Below are 23,118 nucleotides of genomic sequence, written 5' to 3' on the forward strand. Positions count from 1 at the left end.
AAAAATGTAGGTCTTTTGCTCCGTTTGTTTCAGAGAACAATTCTGATAAACATCTTCAGTCTTCCTCCAGTCTGGTAGCATTGTTTCTTTCCAGGCTTCAATGGTTGTTTTTCACTCTGTGTTTTTAATAATCAAGGGAATCTTAATAGTTAAGTTTCTCTCCTATCCCAGCTTCAGACAGAGGAAGGAATATGATTAGCCTGGTTGGAGCCAGGAAGGCGGGAATTTCACAGTTAATAACTTCTCCATTGTTTTTTTAAGGGCCCTTGATATTCTGTGATTGACACCGAGGTTGTTTCCCTCTCCCCCTTTGCCTTCAGGACACAGGAACCCCCAGGTGGGCAGCAGGGGAGAACCTGGCACTTGTTTATATATGTGAGCAAAACGGTTTGGGGAGGTGAGAGGAAGTGTTGGAACAGTGTTTGATGCTGTGTGGGGCTGCTCTAAATAAAACAGAAGAAACCAGAGGGCAGCATTGTATGGATGGACTTAGAAAGGTCACAAATTCTATAAGTCTGCATTTTAGGTCATTTGAGTTACAAAGAAAGAAACTGCAGTTTGTAACGGGATAAAGCTGTGAAGTACAGACATTTATGTACTAATTTTATGTGAGAAATCAACATCCAGTGTTAAGAATTAGTAAGCAGCCATTATTCAGAATGTGCCAGTGATACATAATAATTTCAGAAGTAGCAATATTTGACTTTTGCACCGAATTCCTGCAGACAGAAGTATGGGCTTTTAGCTTTTATCCTTTACAGCTCCCTAAATGTGTTCCAGCAGAACCAGGGTGGCTCTGAGCCCCGTGAGAGAGCAGAGTCCTGCTGTGGTGGGCTCCATGGAGGGGATGGATGGGCTCCATGGAGAGGATGGATGGATGGGCTCCATGGAGGGGATGGATGGGCTCCATGGAGAGGATGGATGGATGGGCTCCATGGAGAGGATGGATGGATGGGCTCCATGGAGGGGATGGATGGGCTCCATGGAGGGGATGGATGGATGGATGGGCTCCATGGAGGGGATGGATGGATGGGCTCCATGGAGGGGATGGATGGATGGGCTCCATGGAGGGGATGGATGGATGGGCTCCATGGAGGGGATGGATGGATGGGCTCCATGGAGGGGATGGATGGGCTCCATGGAGGGGATGGATGGATGGGCTCCATGGAGAGGATGGATGGATGGGCTCCATGGAGGGGATGGATGGATGGGCTCCATGGAGGGGATGGATGGATGGGCTCCATGGAGGGGATGGATGGATGGGCTCCATGGAGAGGATGGATGGCTCCATGGAGGGGATGGATGGATGGATGGGCTCCATGGAGGGGATGGATGGATGGATGGGCTCCATGGAGGGGATGGATGGGCTCCATGGAGGGGATGGATGGATGGGCTCCATGGAGAGGATGGATGGATGGGCTCCATGGAGGGGATGGATGGGCTCCATGGAGGGGATGGATGGATGGGCTCCATGGAGGGGATGGATGGATGGGCTCCATGGAGAGGATGGATGGATGGGCTCCATGGAGGGGATGGATGGATGGGCTCCATGGAGGGGATGGATGGGCTCCATGGAGGGGATGGATGGGCTCCATGGAGGGGATGGATGGGCTCCATGGAGGGGATGGATGGGCTCCATGGAGGGGATGGATGGGCTCCATGGAGAGGATGGATGGATGGGCTCCATGGAGGGGATGGATGGGCTCCATGGAGGGGATGGATGGGCTCCATGGAGGGGATGGATGGATGGGCTCCATGGAGGGGATGGATGGATGGGCTCCATGGAGGGGATGGATGGGCTCCATGGAGGGGATGGATGGGCTCCATGGAGGGGATGGATGGGCTCCATGGAGGGGATGGATGGGCTCCATGGAGGGGATGGATGGCTCCATGGAGGGGATGGATGGATGGGCTCCATGGAGAGGATGGATGGATGGGCTCCATGGAGAGGATGGATGGATGGGCTCCATGGAGAGGATGGATGGGCTCCATGGAGGGGATGGATGGATGGATGGGCTCCATGGAGGGGATGGATGGATGGATGGGCTCCATGGAGGGGATGGATGGATGGATGGGCTCCATGGAGGGGATGGATGGATGGGCTCCATGGAGAGGATGGATGGCTCCTGGAGACCCTTGGCTTGCACATGGAGGACTTGGTGTGCACTTTTGGTGCCTGGTCAGCTCTGTTGGGTCACTTTTGGGGTCCTGAGGAGCAGACTAACAAAACAGAACATGTCGAGTTCTATTCAAGTTCTATTTCCTGTGCCCAGCAGTGGTTAAAGGAGCCTGGAAGATTGAGGGAGCTGCAGTGTGTGGGGATTGTTGACTGCACAGCCAGCATGTGTCTAATCAGAGTTAATAAATTTGACTCAATGCAGGTATTGCCAGAGCTGATATGACTCCTGGAGAGCCTCTCTGCACAGTTCTTCAGCTTCCAGGAGGTTTATTAGTCTGGGCTCCATGCTGTGCACATCCAGAGCTGCCTCTGATCCAGCACTGGAGCCAATCTGTTCGAGGCACTCCATGATTATGCATCATCCTGCCCAGTGCTCCAAATTCCCCGAATACTTTGCAGGTCTTATGAGCTGTCAAGCATCCAGTTTGGGATACACTGGAGGCTGAGCAGCTGCTTTCCCATCCAGCAATCCCAGGTCACATAATGTGGAGCAGATCCTTGCTGGCTCTGTGCCCCAGGTTCCTCCCTGCCCTGGGTATGCCTGGCTGCTGTGGATGGTCCTGCCTGCAGGGCTCTGTGCTCCCAGCCTGAGGAGCCCAGGGAGCTCAGTTCCAAGGGTTCCTTTTTGTGCTGCATCCCAGGTGGCATTCCTAGTCTGAACAGTCCCAGGAATTTAGTTTGATAATGATATTTTTTTTAATTGTAGTTTACTGTTCAGATTCACAAAGCTGATCCAACATTCTTCCCTGATGTAGGCAGTAACAGCTGCAAAACTGGCTTGGATTTAAATTCATTTCCCAGGTATGACCTGATGTTGTTTCTATTTTAAGTCACTAATTTAAAATCAGGAATATCTCTATTTGTTAATAAAGCACAGTCCCAGGAACAACATCCACAGAATCATTTTACAAAATTCTGGCTCATTTTGTTTATGAACTTTTTGCAGGCTGTTTTTATTTCACTGTTCTGTGGCTTCACCATTTCCAAGATACTTGTTACAAAATCAAAAGTGTGATCAGATGGTGTTTACAGGGGTTTTAGGATGAGGGAAGAGATGAGGATGTGACTCCATGTTTCAGAAGGCTTGATTTATTATTTTATGATATATATTATATTAAAACTATACTAAAAGAATAGAAGAAAGGATTTCATCAGAAGGCTGGCTAAGAATAGAAAAAGAAAGAATGAATAACAAAGGCTTGTGTCTCAGAGAGTCTGAGCCAGCTGACTGTGATTGGCCATTAATTAGAAACAGTCACATGAGCCCAATCCCAGATGCACCTGTTGCATTCCACAGCAGCAGATAACCATTGGTTACATTTTGTTCCTGAGGCCTCTCAGCTTCTCAGGAGAAAAAATCCTAAGGAAAGGTTTTTTCATAAAATGTGTCTGTGACACAAAAGTAGTGCTGTAATTAAAACTGGACAGGATTTAGATTCATGCAGTAATGGGGTGGTGATTGCAGGGGCATTTCTGTTCCTCTCTGAGGATCACTGGGTTTGGAGAGGGGCTGCAGCCCTACAGACCCTCAGTGTGCCCAGGTGTGCTTGGCACCTCTGCTGGGGCACAGCTCCATCCCTGTGCTGGCATTCCCAAGGTTTGCTCCACCTTGCACTGGAATTTTCCCTCTGTCCTAGAACTGATACTGAGAGGTGAGGATAAACCCCAGTCCTTGTCAAATGATGTGTTAGGAACCTTCCTCTGCATTTCATCCGTGTTTGGCACCTCTTTGTCAAACCAGAGGAAACAGTGCTTACAAATGGCCATTCAGAACATTTGGTCTTTGCATTAAATAATCTTTAAACATGTCTCTGTCTCTTTCTTTGGAATTTAAAAACATCCTGTCTGGTACTTTGATACTTCTGTATTGAGGACTTTCTTGATGGCCTTTCTCCCAAGCCCAGGAGGAGAAATAAGAGGTGTAATTGGGATTTTTTTCCTAGGCTATTGGTGGCTTTCTGGCACATAATAAATAGGAGCATGTTAAATGTATCCTACATCAAGTATGTCTAAGTTTCTATGAGGTGATCTAGTCTTATATTTCAGTAGGTATTGCAGTAGAAGTTATAATGCAGTAGGTGATGTTCAACAGAAACAACTCCCTGTTCATTCCCACAGCTCCCCTGAGAATCAAACTATGAATGAAATGACTTTTGGAGGAAGTTTAAACTTGAAATAAATCTTAGGAAGTGGTGGAAGGTTTGGAGAGTCCTGTAGTTTGAAACAAGACAGGGATAGACACTTGTCTTCAAGTGTTTGGTGTTACTTGGTGTTACATTAATTTGCTTCATTATCAATTAGTAACATAACCTTTTATTAGAGAGCTGCAAACTCTGGTTTGTGGCAGAAATAAAGCTCACCTGAAGCTTCTGGAGGATGGAATCTGTGCAGGAGCACTGACCAGCAGTGCTGGGGGAGTTTGAAAATCCAGTTTACGTAAGTTAAAGGCAGAATATCATTGAGTTCTTGGCCTTGATATACAAGTTCAGTTTCCTTTCTGCTGCAGTCTAAAAAGCATTTCATTTATTACAATATCATATTAAAAATATTAAGTACATTTAGACCCATAGAAAATGTTTAGTGCTCATGAATAGCAGCTCACAGTGTAAGCTCTGCAAGGGTCCTTGCATGGATGTTACTTCACAATGTTTGAAAGAAAGTATGGAGGGAACTTCAGGTTGAGATATTAAAAGGTTTAGGAGAGTTAAAAAGGGCAGCTGAGAATTTGGTCCTTTTGCTATCACAGTTAGGAGAGTGTTGGCCCATATAAATAATAGGAAATAACATAAGATGTTCAATCTTCTGGATTAATTTGATAGTAAATTAGAGAAGAACCCTTGATGTTAGGCTCTTTTCCCCCTCTGGGTTGTTTGTGTCACTGGAAGTTGTAAATGGTTCAATTCTCAGTGAAACATTTGCTAACCTGGAAATACAATTTCTTGTTACTACATTTATTTTTGTGTGTGCTTGTTGGTGTGAAACCTCCTGCTCTAGAAATTTAATCTGATTTTGATTAGCTTCTTTGGCTTAGAACAATAAGCATAAACTCAGCATTTGTGAAATCTTGCAAGTAGAGAAAAGAATAGCCTTAAAACATATTCCTGGGATGTTGCTTTGAGATGAGTCAGATGACTTTGGGTTGACAGTGCATAATTATGTGTACATTGTGAGATCTGCAATGATAATCAGACTCAGGAATAAGCATTTGACACTGTGTGTAAGAGATGTGTTTCACTGGCACTCTCACATTTTGGATGATAAATATGTTGATTTTGTTCAGTGTGTCTCAATGACTACTGGTGGCCTTGGTGAAGGAGGAGGGATAAGGAGTGCTAAGCCCTGAATAAGTTTTTTTTGTTATATTTCATCCTGTTATTCTAAAACATAAACATGATTAACCAAAGCAGTGACTCTGATGAGGGCTAAGTAGCACATTGCCATCAACCTTGAATTAACTAAGATTGTTTACTTAGGTATGAAATAGTGAAATGTCATGTAAGGGAATCCAGTTTCAAATCTTCCATGTATTTTCTCAGATGCAAAACTAGCATCTTTCATATTCTTAATTCATTCTCTTCATATTCAAAAGTTTATTTGCTGTTTTGTCCATTTATCTCAAAAATGTCATTGAGTAGTTGGTAGAAGCTGCAGGATGTAACTTCAGCAGGTACAAATACTGGTTCTCATGTGGTGTGTGTAGTGCACAGTGCTCAGGCTCTGTGAGCCTGCAGATGCAGCCTTTGATCTGTTCTAGGTGTCAGAAAGAGAAGTTGAAATTCCCCTCTCCTCCATCACCCCTTTGTCTCACAAGACACGTTCATATGGTGGCCATGTGAAAACTCTGCCATATGAAACCCCACAACGTTAGTTTGATCTCAGGAAGGCCTTTCAATTCCAAAAATTCTTGAATTCTGATAGTGAAATTACTCAGCATGCAAGAGAAGTGGAAAGCAGATATGGGCTGCTAAGCAGCAGTGGGTTTATAACAGTTCCAGGAGTCTTTGGAGATCAAAACTTCAGCAGAAATAGATCTGCTGTCAAAGTTAACCTGGAAGGACTGGGAACAAAGGGGGCACAAAGCTCATATATGAATTTAGAGAGCAGCTCAGCTTCCCCTTTACGCAGTGGGGTTGTTTGTAATTAGCTCAGGTCAACTCCTTATGCAAATAGCATTCATTAGGACTGTGGGAGCAGGTGAGTGTTTTCATTGAAAAAGAACTGAAGAACAGGATTGTGTCTTACAAGCAGAAGTGCTTGCAGATTTTGCAGGGCTGTCACACATTTTATGGAGAGGAGGCACATGCTTTTTATAGTTACAGGGCTGGAATATCTTGGAATGGTTGTTTGCTAAAAACTGGCAAGTTGTCACCAGAGTAAAAACTTGTATAGTGAGTGAGTAAAAGGGACTAATGTATACACACTAATCTGTTCTCTAAAATGTTCCTGGAAGAATCTTCAGGATTAATATTCTATTTCAAATCACCATGTAGTCATCTGGTTACCCATATGTTCATATTTTCTACAACAGTGCTCAGGTTTTCCAAGTGAAGTTTCAAGAAAATTCTTTTCAAAAAGCAATTATGTATACTACAGAAATAATAGCTAATCTGGGAATAATCTTGGTTGGTCAAGTTACTGAATGTACTGTGCCACATTTTTTGAAGAAGAATGAAAATCCAGATTCCTGCCAGTAGCTGTTCCTGAAGCAGGGTGTATGATTCTCAGTAGGCATTTAGAGGAGAATTTAAAAGTTATGTTTTTGTACTCATCCATATTAAAACTTTGTGGTGCCTGTCCTTGGCTCCCCACCTCGTGCATGTGGGCAGGTGCTCTACAAGTGACACAGTTTGGCTCCAGTATGAATAAAATGCACAAGGCATCCAATGGCAAATTCATAGAAAGATGTTTGATGCAATGGGAGCTTCATATGTTTATGCATAATAGAATAAATTTCTTCAATTGGAAGATAATCTAATCTATTTTTTTTATTCTGATTATAACTGTTTAGGCGTCTGAACAAGAATAAATTGCAAGTTCTTCCAGAGCTGCTTTTCCAGAACACACAGAAGCTAACTAGGCTGTAAGTATAACCTGATTTACTTTTCTGTGGTGTGTTTCTATTTTCTGTCCCTCATTGTGCAGATTCACATGTTTGTGTTTTGACCGCGGCGAGAGGTTTAATTTCTGTGATATTAAACTGCCACTTAGTAAGGGCTTTTTAGGGGATGTGTTATGTGTGCTTGTGTGTAGTTGTAATTTGGTAGAGCATAAATATCAGAGGGAAGAGAAACCACAGGATTTTTGTGTTCCTCATCTATTCACCAGGATGATGTCAAGGTGACTTATTTTGAACCCTCTCTGTAGAGCTACAGAAACCATGGAAAGTGTCAGGTTCACATATCTGGTTCAGACTAGATGTCCACAAAGTGAATATACTTATTTCATTTTAAAAACAAGTGCTTATACTTATTTTAAAACAATGGAGGTGGCTACAAATTCTTTAGTTTGGAAAATTATCTTTCCAAGTGAGCCAAGGCTTTGCCAGATAGACCAGCAAAGTTATGGCTGGTGCCTTGTCCGGCAGGAAGAGGAGAAATTATGGAAAAGTAAATATTTTTAAATTTGAATATAAAAACTGTTATAAAATGTTTAGATGGCATCAAGGCCCATGTCAACAGAAAGAGAAGGATATAATGAACTTGGCATTATTTGTTTTTGGAGGAGGGAGAGGGTGGTGGTGGAACAATAACTGGATGAGTGCATAAAAATAAAATAGATGAGCAGGTGCCTGTGAAGTTACTATCAAAAAACAGTCACCTGCCTTTTCAAGGGAGTCTTCAAAAACTGTTTGAATTAATTTTCTGGATCCTGCCAAAGTTAAACTCATGATCCACACTGGCTTTTTGAAATTTGGTAAAACTGATCTTTTAATGCTTGACTTGTTTATGGAAAATCAGCTCCAAAGATTTGGTTTGTGAAATTGTGAAGTTATTACAGGGTGGCTGAAAAAGTTCTCCATTCATGTGGGGTTTTTATAATTGTTTTAATTCATCAATGTGCAACCAAACCATTTAGACAGTAAATTTTTCTTCCCATGGAAATACAAACCACATGGTGATAGTGCAGATTAATTTTGGAATCAGATGACTTTAAAGAAGTAGGATCTTGGTTTGTGTTTAAAACAGGCAAGCTGAAAAGTGCTGTGCTACAAGTAATATTGACATTTTGGAGAAATTCTCTAATGAACTTCTGGTGTTGCCCAAACTTGCTCATGAAAAACTGTACAAGTCACTGCCATTATTCTGCAGATGTAAAAAAAAATATTAAAAAAATATAAGCTATAGATGTGTTTTAGTCTTAAAATCTGCTTGGAAAAATCTTGGTTGGACTTGTTTTGCAAGCTTTGTCATGGCTTTTGAATTCACTAGGATGTGTCTGCTGAATGGATCTGCTTGAGGTGAACAATTTGGTTGCATTTCCTAATGTTCTTTGCATGGTTTTGAAATTTTACATCTTGAAACTCCACTTGAGTACAAAGTGTGAGCTGGGACATAGTTGCAGATACCTTAATCTGGTCTCTGGAAGGTGCCAGTTGTATTTATTTGTTACAAGAGTTGCTTTATGTGGGCTGGTTGTCTAAGGATAAGATGATGCTTTCCAGAGAAAAGCTTTTACAGAGTTTACCTGGATCTCTACAAATTCCAGTTTAACATGTTGAAAATTGCTCTGTGAGTGGTCTCATTGTACCTGGATGTCAGGAGAGGAGCTCCCTGGTAATTTGTGGTTTCAGTGGAATGTTGTGTGTTGATAACTTGTGTGCATCTGTCCTGGCAGAAAGAACTGAAGCCCAAGTAGCTGAGGCTGTTCAGTACCTCAGAGTGTGTTTTTCAGTAGGTCATGTAATCATGATACATTATAGCCCTTAACAGCAAGGGCAATAATTTTGCTTTTAGAATATAAAGATTGTAATAAAGTTCCATAGAATGGAGTGATTAATCTGAAAGCTGTGCTCTGTAATGCCTCCCAACGGGTGCTGTTGGAACATTTGTCTTTATTCACTGACATCCTTTCAGTCTTGCTTACTGTTGAGCAGTGCATTAAATAGATCACTTTAACTCTGTTTGTCAGAAGAAACTTGCTTTTTCTTTTGAAGATACAAGTGTTATATAAATACAGTGTGTATTATAAGCAAATAAATCTTAGCTCAAGTGAACTGGTACAGTTCCAAGGGTAGTTTGGTTGCGTGTTTTTCCGTCATGGGAGAAGAATGAAAAATTTGCTTCCTACTAGAATTTATAAAAATACACCCATGCATATATATATATATATGGTTGCTCTCTATTGTTTCCTGTTGCTGTCTTGGTCCCACTGCTGGCAGATTCAGAGCTGTTGTTTCTTGCTTCTGCCTTGTCTGAATGCAGCAGTGCCCCTCTGCTCTCAGCCCCTGAGTGCAGGGGCAGTGGTGCTGCATTCCTCCCTGCAGCTGCTCTCACCCAGCCTCTCCAGAAGAAAGCAGAGCTGAGAAAGTGATGAAAGGGCATAAAAGCAGTGAAACAAAAATCTATAAGACAGGCTGATGCAGGCGTGAGGTAGATTCTGTGGAATTTACGAGCAGTGAATTTAAATGAACATTAAAAAGTGTAGATAAGGCTGGTCTTAATTTTAATTTTCCATGGTATAGCTATAGTACTTCTGCTGCCATATTTTCCAGCTCTTGACTCTGAGTTACTCCGACATTACTCTATTATTTTCTTCTTAATAATTATAATCCTCATAAAATACAAAGTCCAAAAGTTGAGTATTTTAATTGTGTAAGCTTGCTACAGCTCAAACAAGACAAAATTTCCAAGAACTAAATATTTCAGTGCAGTATGTCCAAATTGTAAGATTTGGGTTTATTCATTGGACTGAAGAGCTCCTAGTCTTGTCCATGGAGGAAATAGAGATAAATTCTGTGATTCTGAAGCTGCCCTCTCCAGCAGGCAGGCAGTGAATGTAACAGTCCATGGCTTTGTTAATGAAGGTAGGAGCAAGACTTTTTTCTAAGATAAAGCTAAATAGAAAGATGACATTCTAACTTTGGTGAGAGTGTGAAAATTGAGCATATTTATTATCATGGCTAAAATTTGGTGGAGATGGAGTGACTGAGCTGCTTAAATATGCAGGAATTTTGTGTGCTGGGGGGTTTCAGGGAAGACCTGTTAATGTTTCAGGAGTAGTTAAAGGCTGAAAAAGCAACTGAGAGGATTTTCTGTGTGTTCTACCAGCCAGGCTGAAACCTGGGGCTTCACTGGAGGAGCCAGCTTTGTTTCTGTCGGTTGGTATCAGCAGAATCTCTTCAGCCCTGCTGGTGCTGGCAGTCACAATGTAGGACCTGGTTTCATGTTGATGATGTGCTTGAAAAGGACAAACCTGGGAGCTCTCGTGCTGCACATGGCTGGGGACAGCAGTGCTGCCGTCCCTGATGTCCCTGTGAGTGTCACCAGGTCATGCACAGTGCGTTCCCCCTGCAATCCCCTTCCTGATAGCTACTGAAATGGAATTCAGAATAGTTCTCAGATTATAACCTCAGCCCTCACTTCAACTCCAGGTACCTTTGGCTTTTTTTCTCCAAGCCTCTCCTAAATTCTGAGCTTCAGGATATCCTTGAATCTTTCACAGGGCTGGTTGGGCTTCGTTGTCACATCTGGTTGATATTACCAGCAGGAATATATATAGTGAAATAAACCTAAAATGGAATGTGAGGCGTCCCACAAAGTGAGTTTCTCATAAGGCTTTGAGCCTTTTCTTCTAGAAAGAGTGGCTTTGAGACTCATGGATTTTGTTTGCTTTGGTTTAGATAAGGGTTTTAAGTTTAAGTTGGATGGTGAATGAGCCCTTGATTGGATTCTCTAGTGGAAATGTTTCTCATTGCTCTGTTGCCTTCACTGCCTCGGTTTTAAAGCTTCTCAACTGTTTTATCTGGGATAATTACCTAATAATTCAAAATGCAGGCACTTTTAATGAGAAAACTGAATCAAGGAAAAGACATTTTTAATGAATTGAGAAATAAAAGCATGAAAGATAATTTTTTTAAAATAGTTTCAGATACCTGCTAATATCTATCCATAAAGGAACAGGTATTTTTAATACAGGTGATGAAATGAACAGAAAAAGTATAATAAAATGAAACATGTAATTTAACAGCTATGAAACTAGGTTTTGATTCTAAGTCAATTATTTTCTTATATCCAAAACAACTTGAGAAATTTATCCACAATGGTTGTAAGCAAAGATTTGTGCCTGCTGGAATCCTGTTTCCTTTGTGTGCAAAGCTGGTGTATAAAATGATTGTAGTGCATCTGCTTTTCACTAAAAAACAACTATTCTAGGGGTCCATAAGATACTTCATTATCTTTGAAAACAAAAGGGGGAAACAAGCTCATTTTCCCACAAACTCCCTGTCATGTAAGAATATATTTCTTTCATTGTTGAAGCCTCTATACCTCAGGCTAGCTGCTAAGTAGTCATGGTAAAGCTCCTTTGTGTGTGTGAAAAAAAACCTCTTAGAAGGGCTCTAAACTCAAGTCTTGCAGTGAGAATTAATGCCTCTACCAAATTTATAGCCATGGACCATTTGTTGGGTCTATTTACTTTTAATGAACTGCCTTACTTGTCTCTTGACTGGGCAAACCAGGCTCTGGAAATTTAGATCCTGAAATCTGACACCAAAATAGCAGGATAATGGAAGCATCCATTAGACTCTGAAATGATTTTTTTTTACTTTTTGAGTACTATCAGAATCTAGATTTTATTCCAAAAAGAATGTTTTAGTTTGGGAGCAGAACCCTGTGATCCTGAACTGGGACATTTTGGGTCCATGGCAGAGCATGCCCAATACCTTTGTGTTTAAATTTTCTACTCATCATGTCCCAGTGTTTATCATCTTCATTTACAGTTATTTCTAAAGTAGGCTTAAGTAGCATGGAAACATTATAGACAAATTATTTGTTTTAATCAAATGGCATTTTCTCTCAGTGTCAGGAGCAGCCATTCAGTAATGAATTTCTTGCTGTTAACATGGTGAAAGTATTTGCAGCACTGTGAGATTTGTCAGAGCTGGATCAGTGGGATGCTTATTTCTTGTCTAGTGGAATATTTTGAAAGTTGATTGATAGATGGATAAAACAATGAGTTGTGTTGCAGCACACAACACAAATTCTGTGAGTAGCCTTAAAAAGAGGCAATGTTCAGTTTGAGCAGAATCCCAGAATGGCTGAGGCTGTGTGCTGGGCTGACCCTGGCAGGACACCCAAAGCTGCTCTGTCACTGCTCCTCTCAACCGGGCAGGGAGAGAAAACAACATGAGAGGCTTGAGGGGTGAGATGAGAGCAGGGAGAGATGCCTGACCAGTGTCTGTCCCAGGCAAAGCACACCTGACTCAGGGATAGTAACTTTACTGACAGTGAAATCACAGCAGGGCAGTGCTTTATTTTCAGAAATTGCTATTTGCCATCTCTTTCCTTGACTTGGTCACTTCCTTATGATACCAGTGTGTGTGCAGTGTGTGTGTATTTGATTTTGGGCAAGTACTTTCCTTGGATGATTCCTGGTAGGAGCAGCTGGATCTGTTTAGTCAGTGCTCCAGTTAAGAAGCTGTAAATATGATATAAATATGGAGGTGTTGTCCCCTTCCCTGAGGGACACTGCTGTGCTGCAGTGCCCAGGTGAGTCTGTGCCTCCTGCCTGGCTGGATGAGTGCAGTGTGTGTCACATTTTCCCAGTGTTTGCTTTCAGATGTTTATTGTAGCAGAGGCTTGTTGCACATGGCTGGGATTTTGCCAGGGTTTGCTGCTGGGAGTCCCCTGCCAGGTGTCACTGTGACCCCTCCTGTGCAGCCCCATCCTCAGGGAGCTCAGAGCACCAAACCACAGCTCCTGCTCAGGCTCAGCCTCTTTCATCTTGTGGGTGTCATTAGAAGCTGTGCTTGGAAAAGCAACCAGATCATACATTTTCTTAGTGTCCTCTTTATTCCTCTGTTTGTTCTCTTTCTAGCAAGAAAGCTCTCCCAGATTGCTCCATGATCATTTCCCATTAAAGCAGGATCCTGACAATTCAATTGTTGCAGGAGTTTGAGTTAGGGTGTTGCCATGACAAAGAGCATGGGTTTGTAACAGGGTGTTTTTGTGGTTTCATCCACATCCAATAATTGTAGTTTTACTGTGTATAGATCACAGCAGCTCTTTTCAGAAGACAGTAAATAATTACAGTAAGTGTTTGCTGGTCTCTGGGGTGCATTTCTGGCTTGGGGAAGATGTGCATTAGGTCAGGGGCTTGTGCTGCAGATAGCTGGATTACATTTACACCATTTATCAAGCTGAAGTCACTGTACATCTCCTTTTGGTCTCTGCTTGTAAATAATGTATTTAACCTTTTTGCTTTTAATATACGTGTACACCAATTTTCTTTGAAGATCTAAGGATCTTCTGTCTAAATTAGTGCAGAAAAATAATTAAAAATATAAAACATTTTAAACTTATTATTATTTTGAGAGTAGAAAACAAGGGAAAACATTTTGGAAAGCCAGAAGGCTTCCTCCTCAGTGCTGCTTTTTTTCCCCTGTGTGAAATTGATTCTTTGAAATGATAGTGTGCAGATGTCTTGTTTCCCCTCTTAAGGGAAACAGGCACCACTGGGGAGGAAAGGGTGTTTTTTGTGAAAATTACTGCTGGGTTTTAGTGGCGTCTCCCTTCCAGGGAGGCTCCTATTGCCAACTTTGTGATCAGGTCATCTTATTACAAAGCTATTTAAGGGAGTTTGTGGCAAAGGATTATACATTTCCAGAAGAAATGCCACACATGCAGATTAAGCATAAGTCTGCTTTGGAAAGAAGTTGTTTTACTCTGTTAGCTGGGTAACTACTGCCTTGCATTTCCAATGTTTTTTCCTTTGCTATTATTTCCTTTGCATTAAATGTTACAGTGCTATGAGAATAAATTTTGAAAGGTGACATTTTTCATTGATATTCAACTCAAGAAATCAGGAGGCTCCAAATTAGTGGGATCAATTTGCCATTTAATTATTTGATAATTATTTGCTAGCCTTAGCCATGCTGCGGGGTGTCCATTTTCCTGAATGCTGGGGTTTTTAAAGCACTCTCAGATATATTCAAGTTTCAAATCACATGGCTTGGAGATAGAACATTAAAAATACTGTTATTGTACTGTAAGCTGCTCAAAGCAATCCTGAACTGCAAAATGCTCACACCAAGAGCAGCCCTGTGAGCTCACTAAGTCCAGTCCATGATTTTGCATCAACAGAGCCCTTGTAAGTAGTTTCTGATGCTTCTTAAAATTTGCCTTATTCTTAGTATCAAACGAGGAATACTGAAAAATTCAGTGTGTGCTCACATTTAGACATCAATTCCCATCAGAGTTCATTCTTTTTGAGAAGATCCTGGAGGTGCTTAGCAAAATCAGGCTTTTCTGAACCTCTGCAGAATCTGCTGTGGTTTGCATGAGTCCCAGCAAGGGCAGCTGGATGGGGGCTCCATGGTCAATCAGCCCCTGGAGATCTGCACACGATGAAGGTTCTGGGGGTGGCTCTGTGTGCTCTGCCAGCTCTGAAATGTGTCCTTATTAACTGCCTCCAGCTTCTGTCTTCAGAGTGAGGAGTTTAAATGGGGGAAAAACTGTGACAGCTTCTGGTTACCAGGGCTTCCACATGACTGAGCTGTTATGTCTCAAAACACAGCACTTGTGGGTGGGCATTATTGGCTTGCTGCTTTACATTAGTCTTCAGAATTTGGGCTTTTTATTTTTTGTTTCTGTGAGCAGCAGTCCAAGTTCTGTAGCTGCCTGCAGTGCTGGGTTCTGGTTCCTGGGGTTGATTTCTGGTGGTGGCAGGGTTGGTGGCCCCTGCAGGGTGGATTTCCCTGTGGCACTCAGGGGCTGCTTTTGAGCCTGACAGAGGATTGAGTGGCTGTGGGTTTGCAGCTGGAGATAAATGAGGTTGTATCACAGGTATGTTGTTACTGGGGGACTCTGACCTGATGGTTTATAGGCAGTTTCTTTTCCGGAAACTGGATAACCCTGGTAGTCTGAGCAGCTCTGAGTTTGTCAGGCTCAGATTTACTGCATTTGCTTTGTTAATGTGGCTTTTTTTGGCCTTGCCATCAGAGCTACTCAGCAAATGTCAGCACATCACAGTGTACTTGCACTCAGTAAGTACAATATCCATATTGCTGTATGGATATTGCTTTTCTTGTTTGAAAACTTCCTTTGAATCAATTAGTTGTTATGTGAATTTTATTTTTTTTTTTGCCGTTCCCCTTTGGCTGTGCTCTGAAAAAGCTGAAAAGTGTTTTCCTGAGTGTTCAGAACTGCTGGAGGCTGGTCCATGGTTAGAATGAGCAGTGGGAAATTCACTTGTAAATTGTCATTACTGCAACTAGGAGACAATGCAGAGTGAATATGATTGTCTTTTCCTTCTGGTGAACAGAGATTAGAATGCATTTGGCATTATTTTCACACTGAGGCAGTTCCCTCACACAAAGCAAATGTAGGAACAGATTGAACTGATGACCTGAAGTGCAGACATCTCATCTACGCAACAGGAAAAATATCATAATGATAATGTAAATATTTCTGCTGCTTTCCATAATAGACTGTCATCCTGAGGCCAAAGAGGAGTTTACATTCATCCTCTTGGAAAAGTCCTTTCAAATAGTTTGGAAATATGTTGCAGATAATGAGAATTTCTTTTAGTGTGTGTGCATAGTGGAAGTAGGGGGCATGATCACTGGTGCAGAGATACTAATGAGTGTTAAATTACAAGTGCTGCATGGGAAATCTTGATTTTCATCAGTGTCTTTAAAAAGAAAAGGCCATTTCCCATCAGCAGTTTTCTGGCTTCAGTTCTCCTGGTTGTTCCGTGGCAGCAGAACCCTGATTTACCTACAGAGATTTATTGCCCAGTCAGAGTGCCCCATGAGTTAAGGGTTTGGTGGGTAAAATGATGCAAGGCCAAATACTTCCTTGTTTTAATTATCATTTGGTTTTCTTCTTGAAATCTGCAGTGTGTACAACGGGAAGCTGAAGTGAGGCTTTCTGGAGCTTTTCCATGTGTTTCACAGGGGTAACAGGCCATGCCTGTTTAAAGTATTTCAGACACTTAAAGGTCCTGAAAATGAAAGCTGCTATTACTTTTAAATGCACTGGGTTTGCTTTTGAAATACAGTCATAAATGCTGCAGGATTTCATTTTGATTCCAGTCCCTGCAGTTGGGAGAGCTGTGGGATTGTAGCCTGGGGCGTGTGTGTGCCTGGCTGAGGGGTCAGGAGCTGAACCAGGGGATTTGATCTGGAGCCTGACACAGCTCCATGTCCCCAGAGCAGACTGCACTGTAAAACTTACAAGGGCAGAAAATATTCATGAAACAAAATTAAAATAACCCCTGCAAGTCATTAAATGTTACAGTGCTATGAGAGTAAATTGGCAGGGGTGGTTTATCATCACCTTGCTCTCATGGCTAAGGCAAGGATGTTGTACAAGGTGGGCCTTTGAACTGCTTTTCTTTTTTCACTCAGTGTAACACACTGGAAACAAAAGGTCACAGCACCATGTGTTATACAAAGTCCATGAGCTGATTTTTAATGTTTCCCTTATATAATACTTTGGAACTTAGTGAGATTATTCAAATATTCCATAATTGCCATTGTTGAATGTTGAGATTTTCTACAATGAAAATGCAAATACTAGTGAGAAAATTGACTGAAGCATATTTGAAATTAAGTACCTGCCTTTTGCTTTGCTCTGTTAAACTCCCTGATGGAGTGTTGCTAAAGACATCTATGAAATGTTTTCTTCAGGAAACAGCTGATATGAATTTAGTCCATTCCTATTGATCTATGAAGGAATGTTAAGTTTAATGTTTTGAATGGTTTCCATGCATGGTACAACATCAGTGCTCAGTGAACTGTGAGGGGAAAAATGCTGACAAGAAAAGCATCCGATATGAAACCAAATATTATGCTTGTACAGTTAGTTTCTTTTGTTGAGAGAATAATCCTGTGTCCTACCACACAGCCACAGGAACAGACCTGCCTGCAAGTTCTGATAATCATCAGAACCAGATGAAAAACGAAAAATCAGTCAGGCCTGCCCCACTGTCCTTTCTGGGCCTGAAGAGGGCTGAGTACCCTGGGACAGTCCCTGAGCCCCAAACTGATTTCTCTACAACAAGCATATGCACAAAGTGACTGTATCTTCAAAAGCACTGGATGGAATTTTTGCTTTTTTCACCTTGAGTCTGTACTACCCTGCTCTACTTTCTCCCAGTAACTCCTTGATTAACCCCATACCTTAGAGCCCCTCACTGGGAGCAGAGCTGATGGTATTTTGTGCTGGGTTTGTTACTGGGACGTTTCCTGCAGAAGTGGCAGCCTTTGCAGTGCCTTGGTGTTATTTGATCCCAGCACTTGCTGTCTGCAGGAGGTTTTTCTCTTAAACACCTTCCCTTCCTTGGCTCCTGCTGTAGGAAGGGCTGCACTGCAAACACCACCCTGGGACTCTGCCTGCCCCTGGGCTGGCTGCAGTAAAACCCTAAATCTGTGTCCTTTGCTGGGTTTGTGGGGAGGACACGATGGCACACGATCCCAGTGTGAGCCAGGGGTCTCAGTGAGGCCGTTCTGGTGCTGGCCATGGGATGGGAAATGCTCAGCTGGGATCCAGAGTGTCCCTGCCTCTGACAGGAGCAGACACTGCCCAGGTGGGCTGCTCACTTTGGACTTCCAAGGCAACATTTGTGGAGTATTTTGATAAAGTGTAATTTACATGCATCAGTAATTACAGGCTCCAGAGGGACCATGGTATTTTTTCCTGACAGGACAGAAAACAAATTTCCCATAAGCCTGTTGAATGCAACATGCCACTTGCCCCAGTTGGTGGTGAACTTCAAAGGAAAACAATGTTTCTTTTTACTGGCCTCGGGTTTTGCACTATTTTATCTTCAAAACTGGCATTTCAATTGCTTGAAGGGAATTATTTTTCTTCACTGCTTGTTACTCTATTTTTCCCAAATGGCATTGCTGGTTTTTAAAAATGAGGACCACCTCACTCTCATGCAGCTGGAGCTTATTCCAGCTCCTCTTTAATGAGGTAAAGCCATTTCATTGTGTTTAAATAAGCACACGAACAAAGGGCCAGTTGCTGGGCTGGCCTGTGGATAGCTGTGGCTTACAACAGGCCATGTGTCGGGTGTCAAACTTGGCAAAAATAGCAGCTAGACTGTTTTTCACTTTGTACTTAAGGTTTGTAAATAAATACAGCTCTATGGAAAGTGTAAATGATATACCTTTAAAAGTTGAGACTTCTTTATTACCAGTCTGTTTTTTTCACCTCTCTAAATTCACTGGAGAGGGTCAGTGCTTTCTGAAGAATGAAATGAAAAGGGGAAAAGGATTCCCCTCTTCCTTTAGGGCACATTCAGCATGCCATGGAATATGGAAAAGTGAGGATTTGTCACTCTGGCTTGGCTCTGTAGCCTTGCCCTGAAGATGAGGAGGGAGCTCAGTTAGCAGAGGGTTTCTAAGGCATTTCTGTGTGTGTGCCCCAGTGTTTGAGTGTCAGACTGGCAGGGAGAATTCCAGAGTGAGCTGCTCTCTGGCCTCTCCCTTATGTACGGTGACCTGAAAGATTAACACAGTTAAAAACTGAGGGGAAGCAATTTTTATGTATGAAAATGTCCAATATTCATAAAGAAACAAGCTCTGGCCGCTCCCAGTGAATATTCAGGGGGCTGCTGGGGATGCTGCTGTGCTGAATGGCCAGTGACAATGCTTCTGTGTAACTTTAAACTGCACTTTTTAAATTATGCAGTGCTTAGGTACTTCATTTAAGTTTTTATTTAAGTAAATTTCTATGACTGACTTCATCTGCACAGGTTGGGGGGATTAGTTGTAGAAATAGTCAGTGGCTTGTCTTGGATCAGCAGTCACTGGGTTTCAGGAGTTCTTTTCCCCACTAATGTGCCTGCTTTTTAAGGTTTTCATATTTAGCATTGTGGTAGCCAACCCATTTGTTTCTTTCTCCTGTAGAAGGAGATTTTTCTGGTTGTCTTGCCAGAAATATAAGAATATATATACAATACAATATAAGAAAGAATGGAGCACATTAACCTCATCAGCATTTAACTGGCTGTGTTCTGAGTGGGAAGTTGAACCTATGACCACAGAGGTCCCCTACAAACTGAGGTATTTTGTGGTTAAATATGTTATTTGCAGTATATAATGCAAGGGCTTGGAAGCTTTTAGCTGGTTCAAGGTTTGGCAGGTACTGTGGATGGGATACCAGACTGTGGAGTTTTTTCTTTTTTTGTTCTTCTTCTATTCAGAATGAAAGATGAAATGTAGTAGACAGGATTTTGTGGGTGCTGGAAGAGCCTGTGCATAAGAGGTGCAAGGCTGTGCTCATCATCAGGGTGTTAGAGTATGAGATGTTGGTTTTCAACCCCCACAACCCTGGAAAGTCATCAGGAGCCAGAATTGATGAACTGCTGCTGAGGAAAGTAAATTTTAGCTGTGTCCCACCCTAAATTGTGCTGTTTGAATCCACTTTTAATGCAGACTTGGTGTCCTTTCCAGAGGCAGGATGTGCCTTGCTGCTCAGTGTTTTTGCATTTTATTTTCTTGCATCTTATTGTGGGAGGAACTTATTCTTTTTATCCCTTTTGTGAATGTGTCTGGTTTCTGCTTTGCTTAGAACCAGCCTGTAAAACCAGAGTGGCTGTGCTGTGGTCATTGTGTAACACAGGCAAAGAGTTTCTGTTTGAAAACGGGATAAAAAGGAAAAAGGGAGGATAGTGGAGATCCTGTTCTTGGGGTTTTCCTTCCCAAGATCCTGTTTAAAGTGGACTTGGCATGGATGGAGGATCCAGGTTTCCTACAGGAGGAGGGATTTCAGGACTGGCTGCTCTGTGTTCACATCCAGTGGTAAAATCTGACAGAAGGGCACCTTGGGCTCAACCTCCCATTATCTGAGAACACAGCTTTTGAATTTAAATGTCATTAACTTAGTTTCAGGTTGCAGCTACAAGAAAAGGTTGGTTCTCTTTCTCATCTTAATCTGATGATCTTGATTTAATTTTCGAATTTATTTCCAAACAGTCTCTAAGGTAATGTTACTACAACATCAGCAATCTATTTAAATTACAGAAAAATCCCAACTACTTTTAAAAAAGTGGTTAAAAGGAAATGATGTCTGAATGTCCACTGGGTTATGCTGAATTTCAGGCATGTTTTAAGCTGCTGCAGCACTATGGCCATGTCACAAATGGGGTTTGGGTGTGAAGATTCAAATGGGCCCAACCAATCATTTCATGATTTTGCAACTTGTGGTGAAGCTCCAGCTAAGGAAACACAACACCATTTCTTGCATGATAATGCTGGAGGTACTTCCCTCTGACACTGAAGGGAAGGACTTCTTAAAAGTGTCTTCAGGAAGGCTCAACTTGACTTGTTTAATTAAATTACTGCATTGCAAACTGTTACTTAAATGTGTAAATCAAAAGGGTTTTTTCAAGTAGTGAGTTTTTTCCCCCCCAAAAGCATTTTTTGTGAGTTTTTCTGGCTGCCATCTGTATACGAAATATTAAAACAAAAATTCCAAAATCTAACATTTGTGTTATGCAGATTAATTAGTTTGGAGTTCTTGGCTAGTTGGCCAAAGAAATGATTTATGCTGTGGAGACTGCCATGCCAGGGACAGGTAATATGTGAAGTAACTGTTAAATATGTGGATGAGACAAGTACTTCAATTCCAGGAGGATTTATTTGTGAAGAAAAAATGAGATCTTTAAAATGTTTTTCTGATTTAATTTTATTTTTGTAATAAAAGACAAATTCAGTTTATTAGTTGATTAGAACCATATAATATTATTTAGTGGTTCCGCATTTTATATTTTCACAGACTAAAGACAGACCTCACCTCATAGCCCTGCATCTTTAATAATTCCAGTTAGCATAATTATCTTTAATTGCTTAATTGTTAAATTATTCTCTACTTTGTCATTCTGAAGGGGTTGCAAATAATTGAGTACATGCTTTACACAATAACTTCTCTTGAGTCCATACATCCCACTCTTTACCATGTAATGATGATGCTTTATTGAGACTAGCACATTTCTGATTAGCATTTCATAGGGTTATGCACTTTATAATTCCTAAGAGAAAATGTAGAAATTACAGATGATGTGCAGTGCTCTTATTCCTTTGAATTACCCCAAGGCACCTGAGTATTTGAATGAAAGGATGGATAATGTGGGGTTTTTTGCTTATTGTCAACTATCATCCCTTGCTAAAACACATTTAGAGATTTTTATGGGACTTACGGCTCTTTTTTGCAGAATTTTGTGTAGGTGGGAAAAACTTGGTAGTATTTATTTCACTTGTAAAAATACTAGGGGACAGAAGAGTGATCCATGTACTGAGAGAGGCGCCAGAACTGGCATCTGCCAGCCTGGAGGAGGATTTTGTGGCAGTTGTGTTCTGCTGTGGCACTTTGGGTTTTTTCAGGCTAAGTCAAGGCCAGAGGAGCTGGGTGAGGATTCCTGATCCAGATCCTGACCCTGCAGTGGTCAGGGTGAGTTATCCCTGGGCTGGGCCAGGCCTGCCCATCCCCTGCAGCTCTGCAAGCCCACATTGCTGGACTGCCTGAAATCAGGACTGGCAGCAGAGGCCATCATTAGAAACCCCTGGGAAGAAATGCAGTCCTTTTGAACTTCTGCTGACTGTTGAAACAAACCCCACCCAACCAAAAAAACCTAAAATCAGACCATTAAAAAAAAATAAAAATACAGCTCCATCCTACGTTGTTGCCTTTGCACAGCAGAGTCCATGTTCTATGGACCACAGATATATATATATATATATATATATACCAAGTTTATTATATATACCAAGTTACAGAGAGTCAGGAAAGCAGCTGGGGCTTAAATTCTGCATTCCTGGTGGTTCTGGTTGTGTCTCTTTGCACTGAACTTGCTCAGGTGTGTGCAGAGTCCTTCTCCTGGCAATCTGACATTGTTCTGCTCAGCATTTCCAACTGTGTTAGGGAATAAAAATCCTGCATGGAAGAACATTGCTCCAGTGACCATAAGCTGAGCATGTGAACTGATTTTTTTGTCAAGTCCTGTTAGAAAATATTAATTACTAGATAATAAGGCAAAAAAATTACCTGATAAGGGCAAGGAATTGTGGAATGTGGTGGGCAAGACTTGGTGTCCTGATTGGATTTTCAGTTGTTGAATTAAGTGTATTATTTAAACAGCTTGGATTCTTGAGGATTGGGTGGCATTCTGAATTAAGTAACTTTGTGAGGGTTAGTTTACTGTTAGACAGCCCTGGTGTTAAGAGCTGGTGATTTATTTTATTGTAGGTAGCCAAGCATCTTTGTGTGCTGGTTGTTCCACATACACGTACATTTTACTCACCCTCTTGGTGGGTACTTTTTTCCATCCCTGCTCTTGCATTTGTTGTGCTGCTGCTGAGTTGCTCTTGGAAACCATTTCTTAGTGTGGACATTGGGACTGTTTTTCAAGGAAATGCAGTGCTTAATAAAAACAGCATGTAATGCAGCAGCCCAAATAATTACCAATGTGCATACTATTATATATTCCATAAAAGTGTTACAGTAATGCTGCTCTTTACCTTCAGCTTGTTGTATTATTGGTACATTATATAAATAGCCAGCTCTTGAGATACTTGGGAATTTTTGAATGAAAGCTTTTGTAGATTTAAAAATGGTTGGGTTTGGGTTTTAATGGGAATATTGGGAAAATCAGACACTACTTGAACTGTCTGAAGCCATTACAGAATAAGTAAATTCTAAAAAGACTGCATTGTGATCGTTCCTGTTCCTGAAGTAGTGATGTTTTTTCAGCAGTTGTAAATCAGTGATTAAATA

At 41.6% G+C, this 23,118-nt stretch overlaps 1 protein-coding gene across 3 annotated transcripts in view; it reads left to right on the forward strand.

Moving 5' to 3' along the window:
• Positions 1–23,118, forward strand: part of SLIT3 (slit guidance ligand 3) — a 494,398-nt gene that overhangs the window by 39,038 nt on the left and 432,242 nt on the right. For all 3 annotated transcript variants that reach the window (XM_071443101.1, XM_071443102.1, XM_071443103.1), the window contains one exon: positions 7,188–7,259. In XM_071443101.1, coding sequence (XP_071299202.1) covers positions 7,188–7,259 — 72 coding nt within the window. The remainder of the gene's footprint in view (positions 1–7,187; positions 7,260–23,118) is intronic.

This window comes from Agelaius tricolor, unplaced genomic scaffold, assembly GCF_023055355.1.
Source record: "Agelaius tricolor isolate 1412-34295 unplaced genomic scaffold, bAgeTri1.0.p SCAF_18, whole genome shotgun sequence".
NCBI lineage: Eukaryota > Metazoa > Chordata > Aves > Passeriformes > Icteridae > Agelaius > Agelaius tricolor.